The sequence below is a fragment of the Anolis carolinensis genome, unplaced genomic scaffold (assembly GCF_035594765.1).
Source record: "Anolis carolinensis isolate JA03-04 unplaced genomic scaffold, rAnoCar3.1.pri scaffold_8, whole genome shotgun sequence".
NCBI lineage: Eukaryota > Metazoa > Chordata > Lepidosauria > Squamata > Dactyloidae > Anolis > Anolis carolinensis.
This window is the reverse complement of record NW_026943819.1, coordinates 26,720,981-26,742,306: the sequence shown is the minus strand read 5'-3', so window position 1 is coordinate 26,742,306 and position 21,326 is coordinate 26,720,981. Positions and strand designations below refer to the sequence as shown.

The following is a 21,326-nucleotide window of genomic DNA, read 5'->3' as shown; positions in this document are numbered from 1 at the left end:
TCAGGATATCTGGAGGTCTACTCCTGTCCTGTTTTGTCTTTCAAGAGCAGCCTTAAAACACTGTGGCAAGTAAATGAAAACTGCTTTACTTCAGCAAAACATAAAGTAGAGCACACTCAGGGAATAATGCAAAATGAAGCAAGGAAATCTTAGAGCATGCACAGTTCTCTGATAAATTCCCAAATCAAATAGCAGTTTTACTTCAGACAAAGAAACAGCAATAAATCCTTAGGAGCAGTTTCCCAGGTGCAGACTTGAAGCAGGCACAAGAGGAGCAAAGGCTTAGGCTTTAGAGTCAGTTTGTTACCAGCAAGAGCTGGCTGCATCTGCTTCTGCTTTATAGCCCTGAGTCCCCTCACAGCTGCTAGGGCAGTTCCTAATTACGCAGCTGCATTTCTGGCAGCTATTCTAGCTGAACAACTTCTCTGCTCTGTTTCCTTTAGTCTCTCCTGAAATGTGGGTACTTGCAAAATCTCCTCCTCAGATTCCAACTCACCCTCTGATTCATGAACATTTTCCTGCTCCCCTTCCTCTTCTGAAGAAGAGGAATCCCTAACAACTCCTCATCTAAACAATCCGGCATCATGCATGCCTCAACATGGCAACAGAGAACATTGCAGCCTGAATAAGATGGTTTCAGAAAGTATTTGAGTTCATTCATTATCATTATGTTCCGCATAGGTCGGAGAGCAAGAAAACATTGTAGAAGTTGACATGACATTGTGTCCTACTTATTGATAGAAAAGGCTATATTTTGTGCATTCACAGTTTTCTACAAATGATGGAGTCATTTCCTTCCTTAGACAAACAAATTTTGTTTGACTCTGAGTTGGTTACAACTGGTAAATCACCAGCAATAATGGAGCCTCCGGTGGCATAGGGGATAAAAGCCGTGTGTCTTAAAGGTTGGGTTGCTGACCTGAAGGCTGCCAGGTTCGAATCCCACCCGGGGAGAGTGCGGATGAGCTCCCTCTATCAGCTCCAGCTCCATGCGGGGACATGAAAGAAGCCTCCCATAAGGATGGTAAAACATCAAAAACATCCAGGCGTCCCCTGGGCAACGTCCTTGCAGACGGCCAATTCTCTCACTCCAGAAGCAACTCAGATTGCTCCTGACACGAAAAAAAAACCCAGCAATAATAAGCTCTACCAACTGAAAGGTGGCCAGTTCGAAGCCCGGTTGGGGTGAGCACCCAACCGTCAAGCCCAGCTCACTGTTTACCTAAGAGTTCAAAAACAGCTTAGAGCTGTGAGTAGAGAAATTAGATACTGCAAATTGCATCAAAGGTATTTTACGACACCATAAAGAACAATATCAGAAATGAGGTGACCAAAAGGAAGGTGGAAGGAGGAAGTCCTGATGGCTCTTCATCATAGAGAATAGAGCAACAGCACTCCCCGTGATTGAATCTGAACTCAACTTCCAAGGCATCAAAAACTGGACTTCAAGACGACATATCTCCTTCTGTCTGTTGTTCTGTCCTGTCCATCCAAACAATATTGAATGTTTGCCGTGTATGTGTACTGTGATCCGCCCTGAGTGTCCTTGAGGAGATATGGCGGAATATATATATAAAGTGTTATTATTGAGCATTGGGCTATGACCCTTGGAGACCCAGATTTGAGTCCCCACTTGGCCATAGAAACCTACTAAATGGGCTTAGTTAGACAAGTCACACAACCTCAGCCCCCAAATAAACCCTTTGATAGGATCATATTAGGGTCATCCTAAGTCAGAAATGACTTGAAGGCACACAACAAGAATAACAACTGCAACTGATCATGCAAGATAGGGAAGGCTGAGATACTTCACAGTTGTTTTGCGAAGGAAACAACTGCTCCTGGCGCAAAGTAATTATTATGTTGCCAGGTAGGGTTTGTACATTGTACTTCCGCAAAACCAACTGTACTCCTTGGCTTGAGGCGAGCTAACACAGAGAGGGTATGGAGCTGACTTAATTACTTCTACAACCACCTTCCCTGTTCAAAATGATCAAATATTTGATGTCCTTTAGAGTGCTGTTCTCAAGCTCAGCCCGTCCCACGTGAAAAGTGCTCTCTATTTACTCTCATTTATTGATTAATTTATTGAGAAAATGTAGTCTTAGCATGCTGACAGTGCTCTGACAGGGTTAATTAAGAAGGAAAGAGGAGCTGGATGAAAACCTGGGCAGATGGAAGAGAAATTTAAGGAAATTAGTAATATTCAAATGAGGAACGGAGATGGGAAAGGAGCCATTTGAACTAATAAATTTAGAAGGATTATCAAGCTACTAATGAACCCTCTGAGTTTTTGCAATCATTTCTTGGAGAGAGCGGTGATGATGGGGATATAAAATCAGCAGGACCGGCTCTATGGGACGGCATAGATTGCGGACCGAAAGAAATGCAATATGTATATCTAAGATCAAGGATATTCAACTAATAGAAGATAGGAAAGTTGTCAAGTATGGAAGAGGGCAAGAGGTTGATTCTGAGCTGCATCCGGGAATGGACCGAAGGTCATCCCTTTGGAGAGATAAGTGAGTTTATTGCAGTTGCAAAAAAAGGGTCAGTCGGGGACGTTGCTTGTCAAACCCTCCCTTATTTCCACTTCTCCTTCCTCCGCTTGATTGAAATTAATTTTCGTCGCTGCATCATTGTATGTTTTGGGGGAACGTCAGGCTGGAGAGGCGCATTGCTGGCCAGCTTCCATCAAGATGGGTGACTCATCGTGACTTGAAATCCGACTAATTAGACAGTTCAGCAGAGAAAGGAGCGCAGCAGTGTGTGGAAACCGATAGGAGCCACTGGCAGACGGTTAGGACAGATGCGCCTTGCGACCGTGCATTTAGCGGGAAGGCGAGATCAGAGAGCTGCCCCGGGAGGCAGAGCAAACATTTCGTGGATTGATCCAACACTGTTGCGCAAGGCTGAGACAATCCATATGGGCATGTTTATTATCATTTGATGATCACATAAAGAACCAGTTGATATTATCATGGAGAAAGAGAGTGGAAAGGAGATGGCTTGATTCTCTATTGCAGGGGTCCCCAAACTAAGGCCTGGGGGCCGGATGCGGCCCATCGAAGCCAATTATCCGGCCCCCACGGCACAAGGGGCAGAAGGGGGTTGGGCTAAATGACCCAAGGGTCACTTCTTCTCTTAAAACCGTTATTATTATTACTGTATTATTATTATTATTATTATTATTATTATTATTATTGAAACAACGACGTTGTATGACACAGCAAACAAAATAGTTATGCTGGATTTTGTTTCACAAAACCACAAGTCAAACACTTCCCAAGTGTCTAGGACGGTGTGATGTATTTTCAGATGATGCGCGCAGATCTCAGTAGGGTGGCCTTTTGCAGTTGGCAGATCGTAATTTTGTCAATGTCTATTGTTTCCAAATGCCGGCTGAGATCTTTTGGCACGGCACCCAGTGTGCCCATCACCACTGGGACCACCTGCACTGGTTTCTGCCAGAGTCTTTGAAGTTTAATCTTGAGGTCCTGATAGCGGCTGAGTTTTTCCTGTTGTTTTTCATCAATGCGACTGTCACCTGGGATGGCAACATCAATTATCCAAACCTTGTTCTTTTCCACAACTGTGATGTCTGGTGTGTTGTGTTCCAGAACTTTGTCAGTCTGGATTCGGAAGTCCCACAGTATCTTTGCGTGTTCATTTTCCATGACCTTTGCAGGTTTGTGATCCCACCAGTTCTTTGCTGCTGGGAGGTGGTACTTGAATTATTATTATTATTATTATTATTATTATTATTATTATTATTATTATTATTATTATTATTATTATTATTAACATTGAGGCTGGATGGCCATATGTCAGGGATGCTTTGCTTGTGCTTTTGGTGCACAGAGGCAGAAGGGGGGTTGGACTAAATATCCCAAAGGGTCTCTTTCAGCCCTCTTTATTATTATTTTATTATGACACAGCAAACAAGATAGACATGCTGGATTTCGTATCACAAAATCACAAGTCGAACACTTCCCAAGTGTCTAGGACTGTGTGATGTATTTTCGGATGATGTGCGCAGATCCCAGTAGAGTGGCCTTTTGCAGTTGGCAGATCGTAATTTTGTCAATGTCTATTGTTTCCAAATGCCGGCTGAGATCTTTTGGCACGGCACTCAGTGAACCGATCACCACAGGGACCACCTGCACTGGTTTCTGCCAGAGTCTTTGTAGTTCAATCTTATTTATTATTATTATTATTATTATTATTATTATTATTATTATTATTATTACTATTAATATTGAGGTTGGGTGGTCATCCACCAGGGGTGCTTTGCTTGTGCTTTTGGTGCACAAAGGCAGAAGGGGATTCGACTCAATGGCCCAAAGGGTCTCTTCTAACCCTCTTTTTTATTATTATTGTTATTATTATTATTATTGTTATTTATTGCTCAGTGGCCAACTATAGTCTGGTCCTCCAACGGTCCGAAGGATTGTGAACTGGCCCCCTGTTTAAAAAGTTTGGGGACCCCTGCTCTATTGCATTCAGTGTTTGTTTTGTTGGAGGAAAGAAGAATTTTGGAATGGTTGAATGGTGACCCTGGTGTCGCAGCGGATTATACCACTGAGCTGCAGAACTTGCTGACCGAAAGGTCAGTGGTTCGAATCCAGGGAGTGGGGTGAGCTCCTGCTGTTAGCCTCAGCTTCTGCCAACCTGGCTTCCTTCAAAAAGCTGCTTTAAACCTGGCTCTTCCGCTGTGCCTTTGGATAACCCATAGCTATAGTAGTTGTACAGGCCATCTCTTTGACTTGAAACATTGCACTATATTCCTCTGCCCGAAAGCATCTTAGAATATAACATTGTATTTTAGTTCTAGTGGTCGCTCCAGGCCATCCTCTCCTCCATCCCAGTGGTCTTTTTTCTTTTTTCTTTGCAGATGCATATGTTATTTGAGTGATTATATTCCTTCTGCTTATGTGATTGTTTTAGTCAATTGTTATCTTTTGTTTTTGTTTTTAATTCTTATAGCGTTTTATAGTGTTTTCAGTGTTTAATTTTACAATGTTTTATGCTGATTTTATATTGGAAACCACCCTGAGTCCCTTTTGGGAGAGAGGGCGGAATACAAATAAACTTTTACTTACTTACTTACTTACTTACCTACGTAGCAGTTCGAAAACATGCCAGTGTGAGTAAATCAATAGGTACCGCTCCGGCAGGAAAGAAACGGCGCACCATGCAGTTATGCCAGTGGCCACATGACCTTGGAGGTGTCTATGGACAACGCCGGCTCTTCGGCTTAGAAATAGAGATGAGCACCAACCCCCAGAGTTGGTCATGACTGGACTTAATGTCAGGGGAAACCTTTACCTTTTAATATGAGGGAAACTATTTGAAGGCCCACAACAATAACCCTTCCGGATGTTCCCAAACCACAATAGTTTTAAAAAAGCATCCCCACACCATTTTTCAGTAATTTATTTTTTGCACAGAACGCTATTTTTGCCCCAAAAGGCTATGCCATAGTGCTAAAATTGCTTTGAAAAACTGGCCAGAATCTCAGTTATAATCTTAGTAAAAATAATGTGTCCTACATATAGTTAAAATTGCCCCTGTGTCTTTTGCTGTACACCCACTCTTCCTTCAAATTATCTTAAAAGAACAGGAACGGCATCTAAAGACTAGATTATTTTATATTAGTGTGACTCAAAGTGATGGTCTGTCTGCAACTACGAGAATGAAATAAAAATAATACTCTAATATGCTACAATTAGGGTTCCACTCCTGGATCCACCGGGAAGGAGGAAATGCTAGTCTATCATATCCAGCATTTTATATTACTATCCTCCCCTTGGCTCTCTCATCAATCATACCATTCTTTTAAAAAATAAAATAAAAACCTAATGAACATTTATGCTAATTATGTATTAATTATTGTCATCTATCCTGGGAGAGTGTTGGAATACTAATGTTTGGTGTATGTTTTTTAAAACCCAATCAATCCACGATTGGCACAAATGAATGGGCATTGGCTACAGAGAGAAGATCCAATACAGTTTTCATATTATAGTCAGGATTTTGGCCAATACTACACACTACACAAGTGTAATACTATGTGTAGCATCCCTAAGCTGCGAAGGCACCTCAAAACTACGTTTGAGTCCCAGAATATAAGCAAGCAATAGCAAATCAAAGTTCAAAGTCAATAAAATAAGTTTGAATCCACAAAAACAAAGTACCATATATACTCAAGGATAAGCCGACCGAATATAAGCCGAGGCACCTCATTTTACCACAACAAAGCTGGGAAAACATTGACTCAAGTATAAGCCAAGCATGGTAAATTTCAGAAATAAAAATAGATACTAATAAAATTACATTAATTGAGGCATCGGTAGGTTAAATGTTTTTGAATATCTACATAAAACTATAATTTAAGATAAGACTATCCAACTCTGATTAAATCATTCTCATCTTCTTTAATGTAAATGTGCTCACGTGTCCTTCCAATAATAATAGAGTAAAATAATAAATGTAATAATAATAATAATAAAATATAGTAAAATAATAAATGTAATAATAAATACAGTAGAGTTTCACTTATCCAAGGCTCACTTATCCAACGTTCTGGATTATCCAACATATTTTTGTAGTCAATGTTTTCAATACATCGTGATATTTTGGTGCTAAATTTGTAAAAACAGTAATTACTACATAGCATCACTGTGTATTGAACTACTTTTTCTGTCAAATTTGTTGTATAACATGATGTTTTGGTGCTTAATTTGTAAAAACATAACCTAATTTGATGTTTAATAGGCTTTTCTTTAATTTCTCCATATTATCCATCATATTCGCTTATCCAACGTTCTGCCGAGACTCTACTGTAGAGTAAAATAATAAATGTAATAACGATAATAAGATCAGAGTGAAATAATAAATGTATTAATAATGATAAAAATAGAGTAAAATAAATGTAATAGTAACAATAATAACAGAGTAAAATATTAAATGTAATAGTACAAATTAATAGAGTAAAATAACAAATGTAATAATACCAATAATAATAGAGAAAAATAATAAATGTACCATATATACTTGAGTATAAGCCGACCCGAATATAAGCCAACCGGAACTCTCACTCGAGATTTGAACTGAATGTTTTACCATCCTGTGGGAGGATTCTCTCATGTCCCTGCATGGGAAGCTGGAGCTGACAGATGGGAGCTCACCCTGCTCCCCAGATTCAAACTGAATGTTTTACCATCCTGTGGGAGGATTCTCTCATGTCCCTGCATGGGAAGCTGGAGCTGACAGATGGGAGCTCACCCTGCTCCCCAGATTCAAACTGAATGTTTTACCATTCTGTGGGAGGATTCTCTCATGTCCCTGCATGGGAAGCTGGAGCTGACAAATGGGAGCTCTCCTAGTTCCTCGGATTTGAACCGGATGTTTTACCATCCTGTGGGAGGCTTCTTTCATGTCCCCGCATGGGAAGCTGGAGCTGACAGATGGGAGCTCACCCAGCTCCCCGGATTCGAACCGAATATTTTACCATCCTGTGGGAGGCTCCTCTCATGTCCCTGCATGGGAAGCTGGAGTTGTCAGATGGGAGCTCATCCCACTCCGCAGATTCAAATTGATTCAACCTTGCGGTCAGCAGTCCTGCCGGCACAAGGGTTTTCTCTTTCATGTTGTTGGCATCTTAAGGTAGTCCTACTCATTGGATTAATTTTGGTGCAGGGATGTTTCTTCCCATTCAAGCAGAAAGGGTCAAGGAGGACTAGAGATTGCTTCTCCCAGATCCTTACGTTTGGTGTTAGTAAATTTAATTTCAATGCAGTCTGAATGTTAAGATTTTGCACAGTAGGGAAAGACCTAAAAAGATGTCTGAACTCTATGTGCTCTTCTTGGGAAACCGCATGATCCCGGGTCCTTCGCAACAGGAAATGAGAATGTGTTTTTCATACTCTTCCCATGAATAACTTCATGCTGAATATCTCTAATGTTGCGGTCAAGAGGGAAAAGGGTTGGGATGAAAATGAGCAAATCTACATCGTCAGTAATGAGAATTAATGTCCGCTCGGCTCTGAAGATCTCCCATTTGCCGTCTTGTCCGCGCGATGGTTCGGGCTCTTCGACTGCTTTTACCGCCTGGTAATTTGCTTTCTCCATCTCCTGTTGGTTTAATATCCTCCTTTTTAAATATACATACCATCTATCCATCTCTTTTTAGGGAGAGCCATTTCACACCATTAAATAATATCCTCGGAGAACGGGTTTCAGCAGTGAACCCAGGCTGTTATCTGGATCGTACAGTTTGTCTTTGGAACAGAACTTATTAAAATGGCATTTTTGGGATAAGGGCTTTGCCAATCCGCCGTGGTTTTGGGAGCTTTAGTCCAAGAACGATCACTTTTTAAAGCTTTGCTTTGGAACAGATGCCTAGGCCTAGCTCTGGATCATGGCTGGGGAGGCATTCACACTGTACAGTGAATGTGGTTTGGCACCACTTTAACTGCCACGTGGAATAATGGGAGCTGTAGTATTTATTTATTTGTAGTATTTATATTCCGCCCTTCTCAGCTCGAAGGGGACTCAGGGCAGATCACAAATGCACATATACATGGCAAACATTCAATGCCATTAGACATACAACATATATAGACAAACACATATAGACAGACACAGAGGCAATTTAACATTTTCCAGCTTCCGGCTTCATGAGGGTTATGCTAGATTCCGGCCACAGGGGGCACCGTCCACTTGTGACACTGAGTCCTTGATGGAATACTTCCTCATTCTTCCACACGCTGCTGGAGATTTTATGGTGTCGTAAATTAGTTAAATTAGCCTCCCCGCATAAAGCGGTACCTAAATTCCTACTTGATGGATGCAACTGTCTTTCGAGTTGCACAGGTCAACAGCAAGCTGGACTATTAAATGGTTGGGAACTTACTCCAACCTGGGCTGGTTCAAACTCAGAAATGATTTATTGCATCTGGCTACTAACCAGCTGCGCCACAGCCCGGTCTTACGAGACCTTTACTTTGCTCTGCCAAAAGAGAGTAGGTGCTTTATCAAATTACAACTCCCAGGATTCAATGGCATTGGGCCATGGTGTTTCAAGTGGTGTCAAACTGGATTAATTCTACAGTGTAGATCAAGCATGGGGAAATTTGGGCCTTCCAAGTGTTTTGGACTTCAACTCCCACAATTGTGGGAGTTGGAATCCAAAACACCCGGAGGGCCCAAGTTTGCCCATGCCTGGTGTAGATTATTATTATTATTATTATTATTATTATTATTATTATTATTATTATTATATGAAATAATAATGAAATAATATAATACTATTTAATAATAATAATATAATAATAATAATATAATATGAAATAATAATGAAATCCAGCATATCTATCTTGTTTGCTGTGTCATAATAAAATAATAATAATAATAATAATAATAATATGAAATAATAATGAAATAATATAATAATATTATTTAATAATAATAATAATATGAAATAATAATGAAATAATATAATAATATTATTTAATAATAATAATAATAATATGAAATAATAATGAAATCCAGCATATCTATCTTGTTTGCTGTGTCATAATAAAATAATAATAAGAAGAAATAATAATGAAATAATATAATAATATTATTTAATAATAATAAAATATTATTAATAATAATAATAATAATAATAATATGAAATAATAATGAAATCCAGCATATCTATCTTGTTTGCTGTGTCATAATAATAATAATAATAATAATAATAATAATAATAATAATAATAATACACTTTATTTCTAGACTGCCTTCTCTCCCCAGAGGGACTCAGGGCGGTTAACATACATATAAATGGCAAACATTCAATGCCACAATTTCCTCATTAATATCAAAAGTATAAAATTACAATAACATACACATTATAATAAAATTCCTCATTAAAAAAACAACAAAAAACTTGTACCCCTGCCGTGACATTTCCCATGTTCGTTCTTTCATAGGGACATGGGAATTAAACCATATTAAAAGATGCCAAGCTAAATAATTACGATACGAAACAAATTAAAATTCATTCGAAGGCCTTTTTTTAAAGTTTTTAACAACTCATCTAAGACCAAACTGCATGCAAAGCTGTGTTCTCCCTCCAAAAAACCCCAATGAAGTAGTACTTTCAGGCTTTAATGAGAGTACAGCTGGCAATGCTGTTAGTTAATGCATTTGACTGAAAGTTTTAATTAAAACAATTTGTTCAGCAGGAGAGAGAAAACTGATTAGAAATCCATTAGAATAAACAAATGGTGGCCGCATTGATTCTTGATTTATAGCAATAATAATCCGAAAGAGATGATTTCCTGATAGGAGATACTAGCAGACGTCGATGGGTTTTAAGGAAATGAATGCAATGAAAATCTTGGGATGTGTGGAGCCCAAATATGGAACACAGGAACGATTGGAGATATCTCCAAATGTATGCCGTGGAATTAATTCCATTGTAGCCCATTATTCAAATGTAATTTCAAGATGTTTCTCTCCCCATATGTCTCCTTTGGTCTCCGAAGGCTGGGCATTGCAATTTCGAAATATATATCAGGGAGATAACAACTGAAGTGGCTACATATCATTACCAGGAGAGGTATGAAAAAAGGTAGAATACGGTGCTTCAGACGACTGGTTATATGCATTAGGTACCTATTTTCTCAACAGCATGCATTAGAGTCTGTTACCATGTGAAGATAATACTTTTCCAGGATTCTGTATGCAGAGATGCACGAGGGTTGAATGAAAAGTAATGCCTCCACCTTCGTAATTCCTCAACAGAATGGCAGTATTGGTATGCGTCAGGTACTGGCTTGTTCAGTAGACTCTCCTCTACAGTTCCATTTGGCAGGAAGCATTAGCATTGAATGGTTGTGTTGTTAAAGTGTGAAGTATGAAACCCTGCGCAGACGGGGAAGCCTTAGCATTGAACGGTTGTGTTGTTAAAGTGCAAACTATGGAACCCAGCGCAGACGGAGAAGCCTTAGCATTGAATGGTTGTGTTGTTAAAGTGCGAAGTATGGAACCCTGTGCAGACAGGGAAGCCTTAGCATTGAATGGTTGTGTTGTTAAAGTGTGAAGTATGAAACCCTGTGCAGACAGGGAAGCCTTAGCATTGAACAGTTGTGTTGTTAAAGTGCGAAGTATGAAACCCTGCGCAGATGGGGAAGCCTTAACATTGAACTGTTGTGTTGTTAAAGTGCGAAGTATGAAACCCTGCGCAGACGGGGAAGCCTTAGCATTGAACGGTTGTGTTGTTGAAATGCAAAGTATGGAACCCTGCGCAGACGGTCTGTCCATGTGACAAAGGAGATTCATCAGAGAATGCAAGCTGTTTATAGTGATTGTGTTGATATGAGTACTGCACGTTGTTGGGCGAGTAAGTTCAAAGATGTTGAGGTGGGAACATCTGACTTGCATGACAAAAAGTTGGACGTCCTGTGACAGCAACCACTGAGTTTCACAAGCAAAAGGTTGACAGATTGATTCAGGATGATCGTCGTATCACTCGGAGAGAAATCTCAAACATAATCGGCATTTCACAAGTACGTGTGGGTCACATTATTGCTTTGCTTGCCTGTCGGAAGATCTGTGCACAATGGATACTGTGAGACGCCGGTTGTGGAAACAGAGTGTCGACTTCTTCCGTGATGACTTCAGAAAACTTGTTCATTGTTGGCAGAAATGTATCCAATTGTCTGGTGATTATGTGGAAAAGTGAATAGTTGAAGACCAAACCATCTGGGGACCCACAGGTTAAGAACCACTAGACTAGAGGTTAAGACCAATAGTGACCTCTGGGGCTTTCTACTCCACCAAACTTCTGGGTCTTTATGGGTAACCAACTATACAAAAACCCAAGACAACCATGGAAATAACTGGAGTTCAGGCATTTACTACATCTGTTGAACTAATCTGGAGTGAGTATTTTTCCAGGCATTCAAAACAGAACTGCATTGGCCAGAAAGAGATACTATTTAAGGAGAACATCTATTTCTGCATGCAGTTTATTATGCAACCATTGACAGAGTCAATATATTACAAATGTACAAACCATTTTGTTTTCTGTTTTTAAACCATAAAGCACTTACGGTTATATTGTTCTGCTTAGTGAATAAATGAAAATGTTTTCCGGGAAGCCTTCGAATGATAAATTGACTTAGCAAACAACCATTGGATTCGGAGAAAGAGAGAAGGTAAACGTGCAGAGGGGCTAAGTCTTCCTTCATCAGTATTTGGGAGATGTTGTATCTTGCTTGGAACACTGCTGCGGAACTCCTGGTTTTAACCTCAGATATTCCCCTTTTAACAAACTGAAATTGAAAGCTTAAAATGCATTAGGTTGGAAGAAAGGGAGAGCATTGGGCCAACTCTGACTATTAATGCTCTCCTTCTCCCCTTTATCTCCCTTTAAGAATAATCTTGGAAATGCAAAAGAAAAGCCAAGATACTTTGTGAGCTAAGAGAAACTTAGCAATGCACAAACTGTTCCCTTGGAGCTCATCTGATTTTTCCACTTCTGCATCTGTCCCTTCGTTTGATCATAAAATCCTCCTACAGCAGCCGCAGCAGCAGCATTTAGGGAACAATTGGAAAGATGTTAATCAGCGGCAGATCTGAAAATCCAATAAAGCTCTTGCTGTAATTAATAGAAGGAGATACATGGATGTGTGTGTGTTTTGCCGAAGGAAGGGTTTAGAGAGAGACAAGGCGAAGGCATTCGTCCAACAAGAAATCAACACAAACAAAACCTTGTCTCTCTGTGAAACATACACACACATAGTGTGGTTCACATCATGAGAAAGAGGGGATTTTATTGTCTCCTGTAAGGGATTCCTCTTCTTCAGAAGAGGAAGGGGAGCAGGCAAGTGTTCATGAATCTGAGGGTGAGTTGGAATCTGAGGAGGAAATTTTGCAAGTACCCACATTTCAGGAATAATAATAATAATAATAATAATAATAATAATAATAATAATAATAATAATTTATTCTTATATCCCTCCCCATCTCCCCGAAGGGACTCGGGGCAGCTTACATGGGGCCAAACCCAGTCATCAACAGTATAAAACAAGCAATAAAACAAATCAAACAGAATAAAATGAGTTAAAAACACATACAATACATAGTGATAAAATCATGGATAAAATCTGTAAGAAACAGGGCCAAAGTGCTAGTTATTCCGCTTTCCTCAAGGAGGAGTGGTAATCCAAAGTGTCATAGTCATCAAAAGTGCTAGGAGGACATATGCAACTAATTAGTGGAAGGCGACAGGTCAATCTCACGAAAGGTAAAAGGAAACAGAGCAGAGACATTCAGCTAGAATAGCTGCCAGAAATGCAGCTGAATAACTGGGAACCTTCCTAGCAGCTGTGGGGGAATTCAGGGCTATAAATCAGAAACAAGTGCAGTCAGCTTTTGCTGGTAACAAACTGAGTAAAGCCTAAGCCTTTACTCTTCTTGTGCCTGCTTCGAGTCTGCACCTGGGAAACTCCTCCTAAGGATTTATTGCTGTTTCTTTGTCTGAAGTAAGACTGCTACTTGATTTGGAAATTGATCAGAGACGTAAGAACTGTGTTTGCCCTAAGACTTCGCTTTCTTTTGCATGATACCACTGAGTGTGCTATTCTTTATGTTTTGCTGAAATAAAGCAGTGTTCATTTATTTACCACATTGTTTTAAAGCTGTTCTTGAAAGACAAAACAGGACACCTCCTTGCTTTGTTGATGATGTCATGAATACTTTTAAAACATTATTCCATTTCCAATGAGATAGAGTATATCACAGGCTCTTTACATAGAAAGAAGGTAAACACACAGAGACTACATATAACTACATTGGTTACACAAACAAAGGGGATATTACATTTTACTCAACATTCACACACACATAAACATTGACTCCACATGCATACATTACCATCCCTTCTTCCATCTCCTGGAGAAGAGAACCAAACATTGGCCAGATCGCGTTCCCTGCAAATCTGCTATTCTGCAATGAACTATTTTTTGCCATAACTTGGAAAAAGTGGTGGGTGACCAGACTCCACTATCTGCCACACTTTTGGACAGTAAAAAGGTCTCTTATATAGCAATTTTCTGCTGTTGTTGTTCCAAAAGTTGCAAATGCAACTAAAATATAAAATATACTGACTCCATCAGTTCCGGACAGATGTTAGTTTTTCTTCCTTAACTGGGGTTGGTTTTCCTTCTTAACATAAGGAAGGAAATATTTGCGTCTTTAACTTAAAGAATCATTGACTTTTGGTGTGTAAACATGTTGTTTTCAGCCCAAGAGTTCTGTACTTCTGTCAGCAGTTTATGAATTCTTCGCCTTCTTTTTGTAGTTTTCCAGGCCTTAATCTTGGAATTATGTGTTCAGTCAGACCCCATTCATACACCTTTCATATGATTTCATTCAAACTGCACATCATATTTATCACAATGACCTGGTTTATTAAAGCCACAATAAGGAGGAGAGCTTCTATATTTTCTTATAGTTTTTTATTTTATTTTATTTTATTGTGTTTTTTCTTATGCTCAACCCCTTTTTATCCATAGTGGTTGATGTTTGTATCATTACCTCATATTTCTTGGTCATTTTATGTTTTATTGTATGTTATGTTTTAATCGATTATTCTACTTGATTGTTGTACCATTGTTTTTAGTTATTGATATGTGTTTTAAATTGTTATACTTTGTTTCTGTGTTGGGCTCAGCCCCATGTTAGCCGCCCCGAGTCCCTTCAGAGAGATGGTGGTGGGATAGAAAAATAAAGTACAGTAGAGTCTCACTAATCCAAGCCTCACTTATCCAAGCCTCTGGATAATCCAAGCCATTTTAGTAGTCAATGTTTTCAATATATCGTGATATTTTGGTGCTAAATTCGTAAATACAGTAATTACAACATAACATTACTATGTATTGAAGTACTTTTTCTGTCGAATTTGTTGTATAACATGAGGTTTTGGTGCATAATTTGTAAAATCATAACCTAATTTGATGTTTAATAGGCTTTTCCTTAATCCCTCCTTATTATCCAAGATATTTGCTTATCCAAGCTTCTGCCGGCCCGTTTAGCTTGGATAAGTGAGACTCTACTGTATTATTATTAAATTAAGTTAAATTCGCCTCCCCACATTAAGCGGTACCTAGAATTCTCGACTTACAGACACAGCTGTTTTCGACTTGCTTAGGTGGGCAGCAAGCTAGGCTATTAAAAGTCAGGAGCTTAACTCCAACCCGGGCTTCAAACCAATAACCTCTTAGTCAGTGGTAATTTATTGCTACCATCTACTAATCAGCTGTGCCACAGAACCCATGTGGCTGCAGATGTCTCCATACAGATTCTTTTAAAATTAATAAATAAATCGTTATTGATTTTCTACAAGTTAAAAAGATAGTAAATTCAGGATGTGTAGACGTCAACGAAAGAATAAAGTATGTGGTCAGAATATATTAGAAAAGCAGTGGGAAAAACTTAAGAAATAAATTATAAAGAAGAGAGAAAAGAGAGGAAATAATAATAATAATAATAATAATAATAATAATAATACGAAATCCAGCATATCTATCTTGTTTGCTGTGTCATACAATATCGTTGTGTCAATAATAATAATAGGAAAAAATAAAGTGAATAAAGTACATATATTTAAAAAGAACTTCCTAAACATCCTCTTTGAGGTGTCTGCCTTTTCTATCTTTTATCACACTATTTTTCTTCTTTTTTTTACTTCTCCTTTTCTTTGTTTCATATCTTTGTTCTATCATGTCTTTCAATTCTTTTTTTCTCCTTTCTCTTGTTCAGTTTGTTTTGAATATTCCATCATTCTGCTCCAGTCTGTTTCTGTTATTGCTTCTCCTTTATTTTTTGCTAATAAGAATGTAAGCCTATCCCTATTTCTTATATCTATCACCTTTGTTAGCCATTCATCTTCATCCGGGGTTTCTTTTTAATCCATAATCGTGAGTAACATTATTGTTGCCGTTGTTAATAGAAATAATAGTTTCTCTTGGTTTTTAAAATTGGAAAAAAAAACCAGACTTCTCTGTATGGTTCTGATGCTCACTTGAGGAATGAAATCTCAGCAGTGTTCAGGACCAGACTCCTAAATGCATGTGTTCCCCATACTTTGACTGAGCAAAGAAGTATAAATTTAGCACTTTCATGTGTGAAATACTATCTTAAACTCTTCTTATGATTTGCTAAGTCATAATAACGCACTGTGGGTGATATCGACTGGATCCAGCAGGTGCTTTGAAGTCTTCTTGAGGCTGCCCTTGATTAAGAAAAAATTTTCTCCAGGAGCCAAAGGTTTGGGTCACTCTGAGAAGTTTTCCGGATGCTGTAAAATTTGAGTGTGTGGGGTCAGGCTCCCTGCCGATAACAGCAGTCACTGAAGAGGGACTTTTGTCCTGCAATATCTTCTCCCCGGGAACACACTTCTGTTCTATTATTTAATAATGCCAGGCTGGCGCTTTAGAAAGAGGTATCGCCACCACATCAAGACATGCACACAAATATTATTATTTAGTCTACAGCCTTACTGCTGGCTTAAAATATGAGTCAAGACAGCAAAGGAGTGCCGAGCTCTGGCTGTTGACTTTGCAAAGCTGGCATTTTCTTCACCTCTGAATGTCTAAGCTTGTTCTAGCCAATGCAAGAAATTCTGAAAAGGAGAGTTGGAATATGGTTTGGGTTACTCTTCTGCCCTGGCATTCCAGAAATACTCATACTTGGGATGCATTGATAGATACTTTTTAAAATAAGTAGTGGAATTGGAAGCATTTGTTGTGGGTATTTGTATCTTATTACAGAACTATTTCCACTCATCTCTGTAACACTCCTAGGCAACGCGAACACTGGGAACCAACACAAAGGCCAATAAACAATCTAATATCTTTATTAAAGCAATAAAAGTTTCAAACAAAAATAAGCAGAATAGATAGTCAAGCAGTTGACCTTTTAGAAAAGATCAGAAGTTGTCCAAAGAATAAAAGTTTTATGTCCAATATTAGAGTCCAAAGTCCAAAATCCAATAACCAAAACACACTCAAACTTATTGGAAGTTTGAGTGGGGAAAAGAGCAAAGTTCCTCAGGAAAGTACTTGAAGTAATAGTCCAAAACAAGGTTTCAAGGCAAGGCTAAGGCTGTTCGTGATGGATCTGAAACGCAGTCCAAACTTGGCAAGGGATGAGGCACAACGCCCAGTCTACTCGAGAGTAAATGCGCCAGCAGGCCGCTTACAAGATCAGGATCAAGAGACAATGTATTCTTCAATCAGAAGTTCAGTTGACACCGCAATAGAGATTCTCTGCGCAGAACTTTTATTGAAGTCCAAGAACTCCCCCAAAGCAGGTGCATGACTCCCCAAATCTTCCCAAGAGAAACGAGCTGCTAACAATGAGGTGCCAGATACCTGCCTCCCCAATTCTTCCCAAGAGAACAGGCTTAGCCACAATCTCCTCGCTCTGCTAATCTCACACTTCTCCTTAAACTTTGTCTTCGAGAGCGATCTGTTTGGAAAGTAGCCCTTCTATCAAATTCTAAACTCTCCGGAGATCTGTGAAGAGCCGCCAACATTTCAAGGGCATTCCTAATTGGATCTGGCTCTGCAATAACAACAGGAGACATCTGGAAAGGGATTGAATCTTGCTGAGGTGGGAAAAAACCCAAATTCTCTTCAGTTTGATCAGCAATGCCTGCAGGATCAGGGGCCAAAGGTGCCTGAGACATCACAATCTCTTTCAAGAAGAAAGAAAACCATTCATACTTTCACATTGTTTATGGCAGTTCAGGATGTTACTGGAGAAGTTGCAGGCAAATAGATGTTGAGCATCCTTTTTCCAATTGGCCCAATTCTATCATTGGTGGGATTCAAGAGGCTCTTTGTACGTGAACTGCTGCTCAGTCGCATAGTCGTTTCTGACTCTTCATGACCACATGGACCAGTCCACAAGTGTTAGGAGTGCTTTGATTGTATCTTTCTGTAAGGCAGAATGGGGCTGGACGTCGATGTGTGAGAGGCTAATTGAGACATACTCACCTTTTCCTCTCAATTCTTTTCCTTCCGAAGACCTGGTAATCTGTCCAGTCTCACGGAAAAATAAACTCTCATCAGTCAGTTGTCAGCCAATCCCAGCAGTTCAGAACTTTATTGGAGTTATTTACAGCTATGTACATAAGTGTAGCTAACACACATGTCCAACAGAATTGATGGTGTCTGGCAAAGAAGCTTATCAGTAAAACTTGTCACATCCCACATTCCATTCCCAGTGATTTATTTCCTGCTACGTACCATATATACTCGAAGATAAGCCGAGTTTTTCAGTCCTTTTTTTTTTTAGTTGAAAAAGCCTCCCTTGGTTTATAATGGGGTCAAGGTCAAGGCCAGGCAACAATGGAGGCCATTGCTTGCAATATACGATATATTCCTCTCTTACCCTCCCTTATCAGTGTGTTTTCCAAAGCCTCCCTCTCTTAACCAAGGGAATATTTTGAAAAAAGGGGTTGGTGCTCATCTCCATTCCTAAGCCGAAGAGCCGGCATTGTCTGTAGACACCTCCAAGGTCATGTGGCTGGCATGACTGCATGGAGTGCCGTTACCTTCCCGCCGGAGCGGTACCTATTGATCTACTCACATTGGCATGTTTTCGAACTGCTAGGTTGGCAGGAGCTGGAGCAACAGCGGGCACTCACTCCGCTCCCGGGGTTTGAACCTGAGACCTTTCAGTCTCCAGCTCAGTGGTTTAACGCACTTAGCCACCGGGGCTCCCTATCTATCTATATACATTAATTTTATATATGAATTTCCCCCTCATATGTTTGCAGGTCTTTGCAAATCCTATATACATATAGATCCATGTACCTGTATATCTATATCCATATATATATATATATATATATACACACATGATTTAACCTACTGATGTCTTGATTAATGTAATTTTATTGGTATCTATTTTTATTTTGAAATTTACCAGTAGCTGCTTTGTTTCCCACCTTCGGCTTATACTCGGGTCAATAAGTTATCCCAGTTTTTTTGTGGTAAAATTAGGTGCCTCAGCTTATATTCGGGTTGGCTTATACTCGAGTATATACGATAAGTGGAAGCTGAATTACTGTCATTCTAGGCAGTAAATCTAATTCTGTGCAGTTAACCATTCCTCTGCTTGAATGCTTACCGAAGCACCACACACTTACTTTAACAATGAGTGAACATTTCACACACTATATGAACCACTAGCTGTGCCCGGCCACGCATTGCTGTGGCGAAATATGGTGGTATGGGAAATAAAGTATTGAGGAATTGGTGGTAGTTAAGGTAAAGGGTCAAAGTTTTCCCCTGACATTAAGTCCAGTTATGTCTGACTCTGGGGGTTGGTACTCATCTACATTTCTAAGCTGAAGAGCCGGCGTTGTCCGTAGACACCTACAAGGTCATGTGGCATGACTTTATGGAGCGCCGTTACCTTCCCGCCGGAGCAGTACCTATACATCTACTCTCATTTGCATGTTTTTGAACTTTAGGGTTGGTATAAGCTGGAAGTAATAGTGGGGGCTCTCTCCGCTTCCCTAATTCAAACCTGTGATGTTTCGGTCCAGAAGTTCAGCAGTTCAGCGCTTTAACATGCTGCGCCATCAGGGAATACTATTTTGTAAAGGTTGTGAATATACAATACTTCTGATTGTTGTTTTTTGGGGGGTTTTTTTGTTTGTTTTTTTGCCTGTTGGAGGCAAGTATGAATGCTGCAATTAGGCAAAATTATTAGCATGTAATGGCGTTGCAGCTTTAAAGCCTGGTTGCTTCCTCCCTGAGTGAATTTTTTGTTGGGAGGTGTTAGCTGGGCCTAATGGTTTCCTGTCTGGAATTCCCTTGTTTTTAGAGTGGTGTTCTTTGCGCTATTTTCTGTGCTTCTACTTTCTGTAGCCCTTAGAAAACAATTATTCCTCTCCCTCTAATTAGGACTTTATTTTTCTTTTCTTTTTGTTGTATCAACCTAGAGGCATGGATGAGGGGTTGTGCTGTCAATTTTCTAGGTTGTGGGGTGTTTAGTTTTGTTGTTTTGTTGGTCGCCGGGATTCCATCACTCTTATATATATATAGATTACTCTGATAGTTGGACTGGGTTGTCTTTGTGATCTCTTCCAACTTCAGGGTTCTATGGTGCCTTTTATCTGCTTCATCTCCATGGAAGTGTCCAAGTCTTCATTGCCTCTCCTTACAGTTGCCAAGGTCTTCTCTCTTCATTCTTTCTTCTTGAACTACCGATCTTCCATTCCTTGTAATTCTTTCTTCTGTTTGTTGGCTTCCTTTAGGAGTTTTCCCTTCAACGACTGGACAGCCTTCTGGATGACCGGGTGAACATCATGGCGTTTTCTATTTTCAACCAGTCCCATGCTTTCTTCCAAGAGTTTGCGGAGAGCCTCAACCAGTCCTGGCTGGAGAACTGTGACCACATCCCTTTCACTGGACCCGCCGTAAGTACCGAGGCGCCATTCAGGCCTGCGGGAACAAACTTGTTTAAGGGTCTTACGTATTTCTAAAACCTTATTCCTTTTTTTGCTGATGTTCATACAAAGTAAGTGAGATTAAAATAAGATCATCAAAATCCATAGTGGTTCAGTATTTGGAGCATAAGCTGCGGGTTACAGATAGCAAGGCGTTTTCGGGCAGCAACATTTCTGTTGTTGAGCTTCTCACCCAAAGCAGCTTAGTCTAGAGGCTGTCTGAAATTTCTCACTTCTGTCGGGTTTTGGCAGATGCTTTAGGTGGCTTCTCTGCGGCTGAGAATGCTCTGTGAATCGGCTGAATGTCAAACTCAAAAGTTTAAGGGGAAGTTATTTCCTTCCCATGATGGGATTTTCTATGAAATAAATGCCTCGGTAGTAAGACGAGTAAAAAAGAAGGCACATCCTTACCTTCCAGTAACTTATCGCTAATTGCAAGATGCGCCAGTGAGGAGAAGCATGTGTTGAGAAAGTCAGACATCTTCCTTAATATGCTATGCATATCAAATGGGTTGACACTGCCATTTTCATATCTTGCATGGTTTTGCATCATACTTGGTTTTTACAAAGGTTTGGAGTTGGCCGCTTTGGGAAATGGAAACAGACGAATCATTCCTGCACAGTTCATGTGAGAGTAAAAATGTGGGGAAATAAGGCACCAGATCTTATCTGATTTTATTTGTTTGTTTGTTTGTTTGTTTACAGTATTTATATTCCACCCTTTTCACCCCGAAGGGGACTCAGGGTGGATCACAATGTCCATATATACAGGCAAACATTCAATGCCATTATGGATATG

General features: G+C 39.6%; 1 protein-coding gene across 5 annotated transcripts in view; it reads left to right on the top strand.

The window, feature by feature from the left end:
• The window catches only part of grik4 (glutamate ionotropic receptor kainate type subunit 4), a 611,856-nt gene that overhangs the window by 458,058 nt on the left and 132,472 nt on the right, over nucleotides 1–21,326 (top strand). For all 5 annotated transcript variants that reach the window (XM_062961032.1, XM_003222804.4, XM_062961034.1 and 2 more), the window contains one exon: nucleotides 20,336–20,497. In XM_062961032.1, coding sequence (XP_062817102.1) covers nucleotides 20,336–20,497 — 162 coding nt within the window. The remainder of the gene's footprint in view (nucleotides 1–20,335; nucleotides 20,498–21,326) is intronic.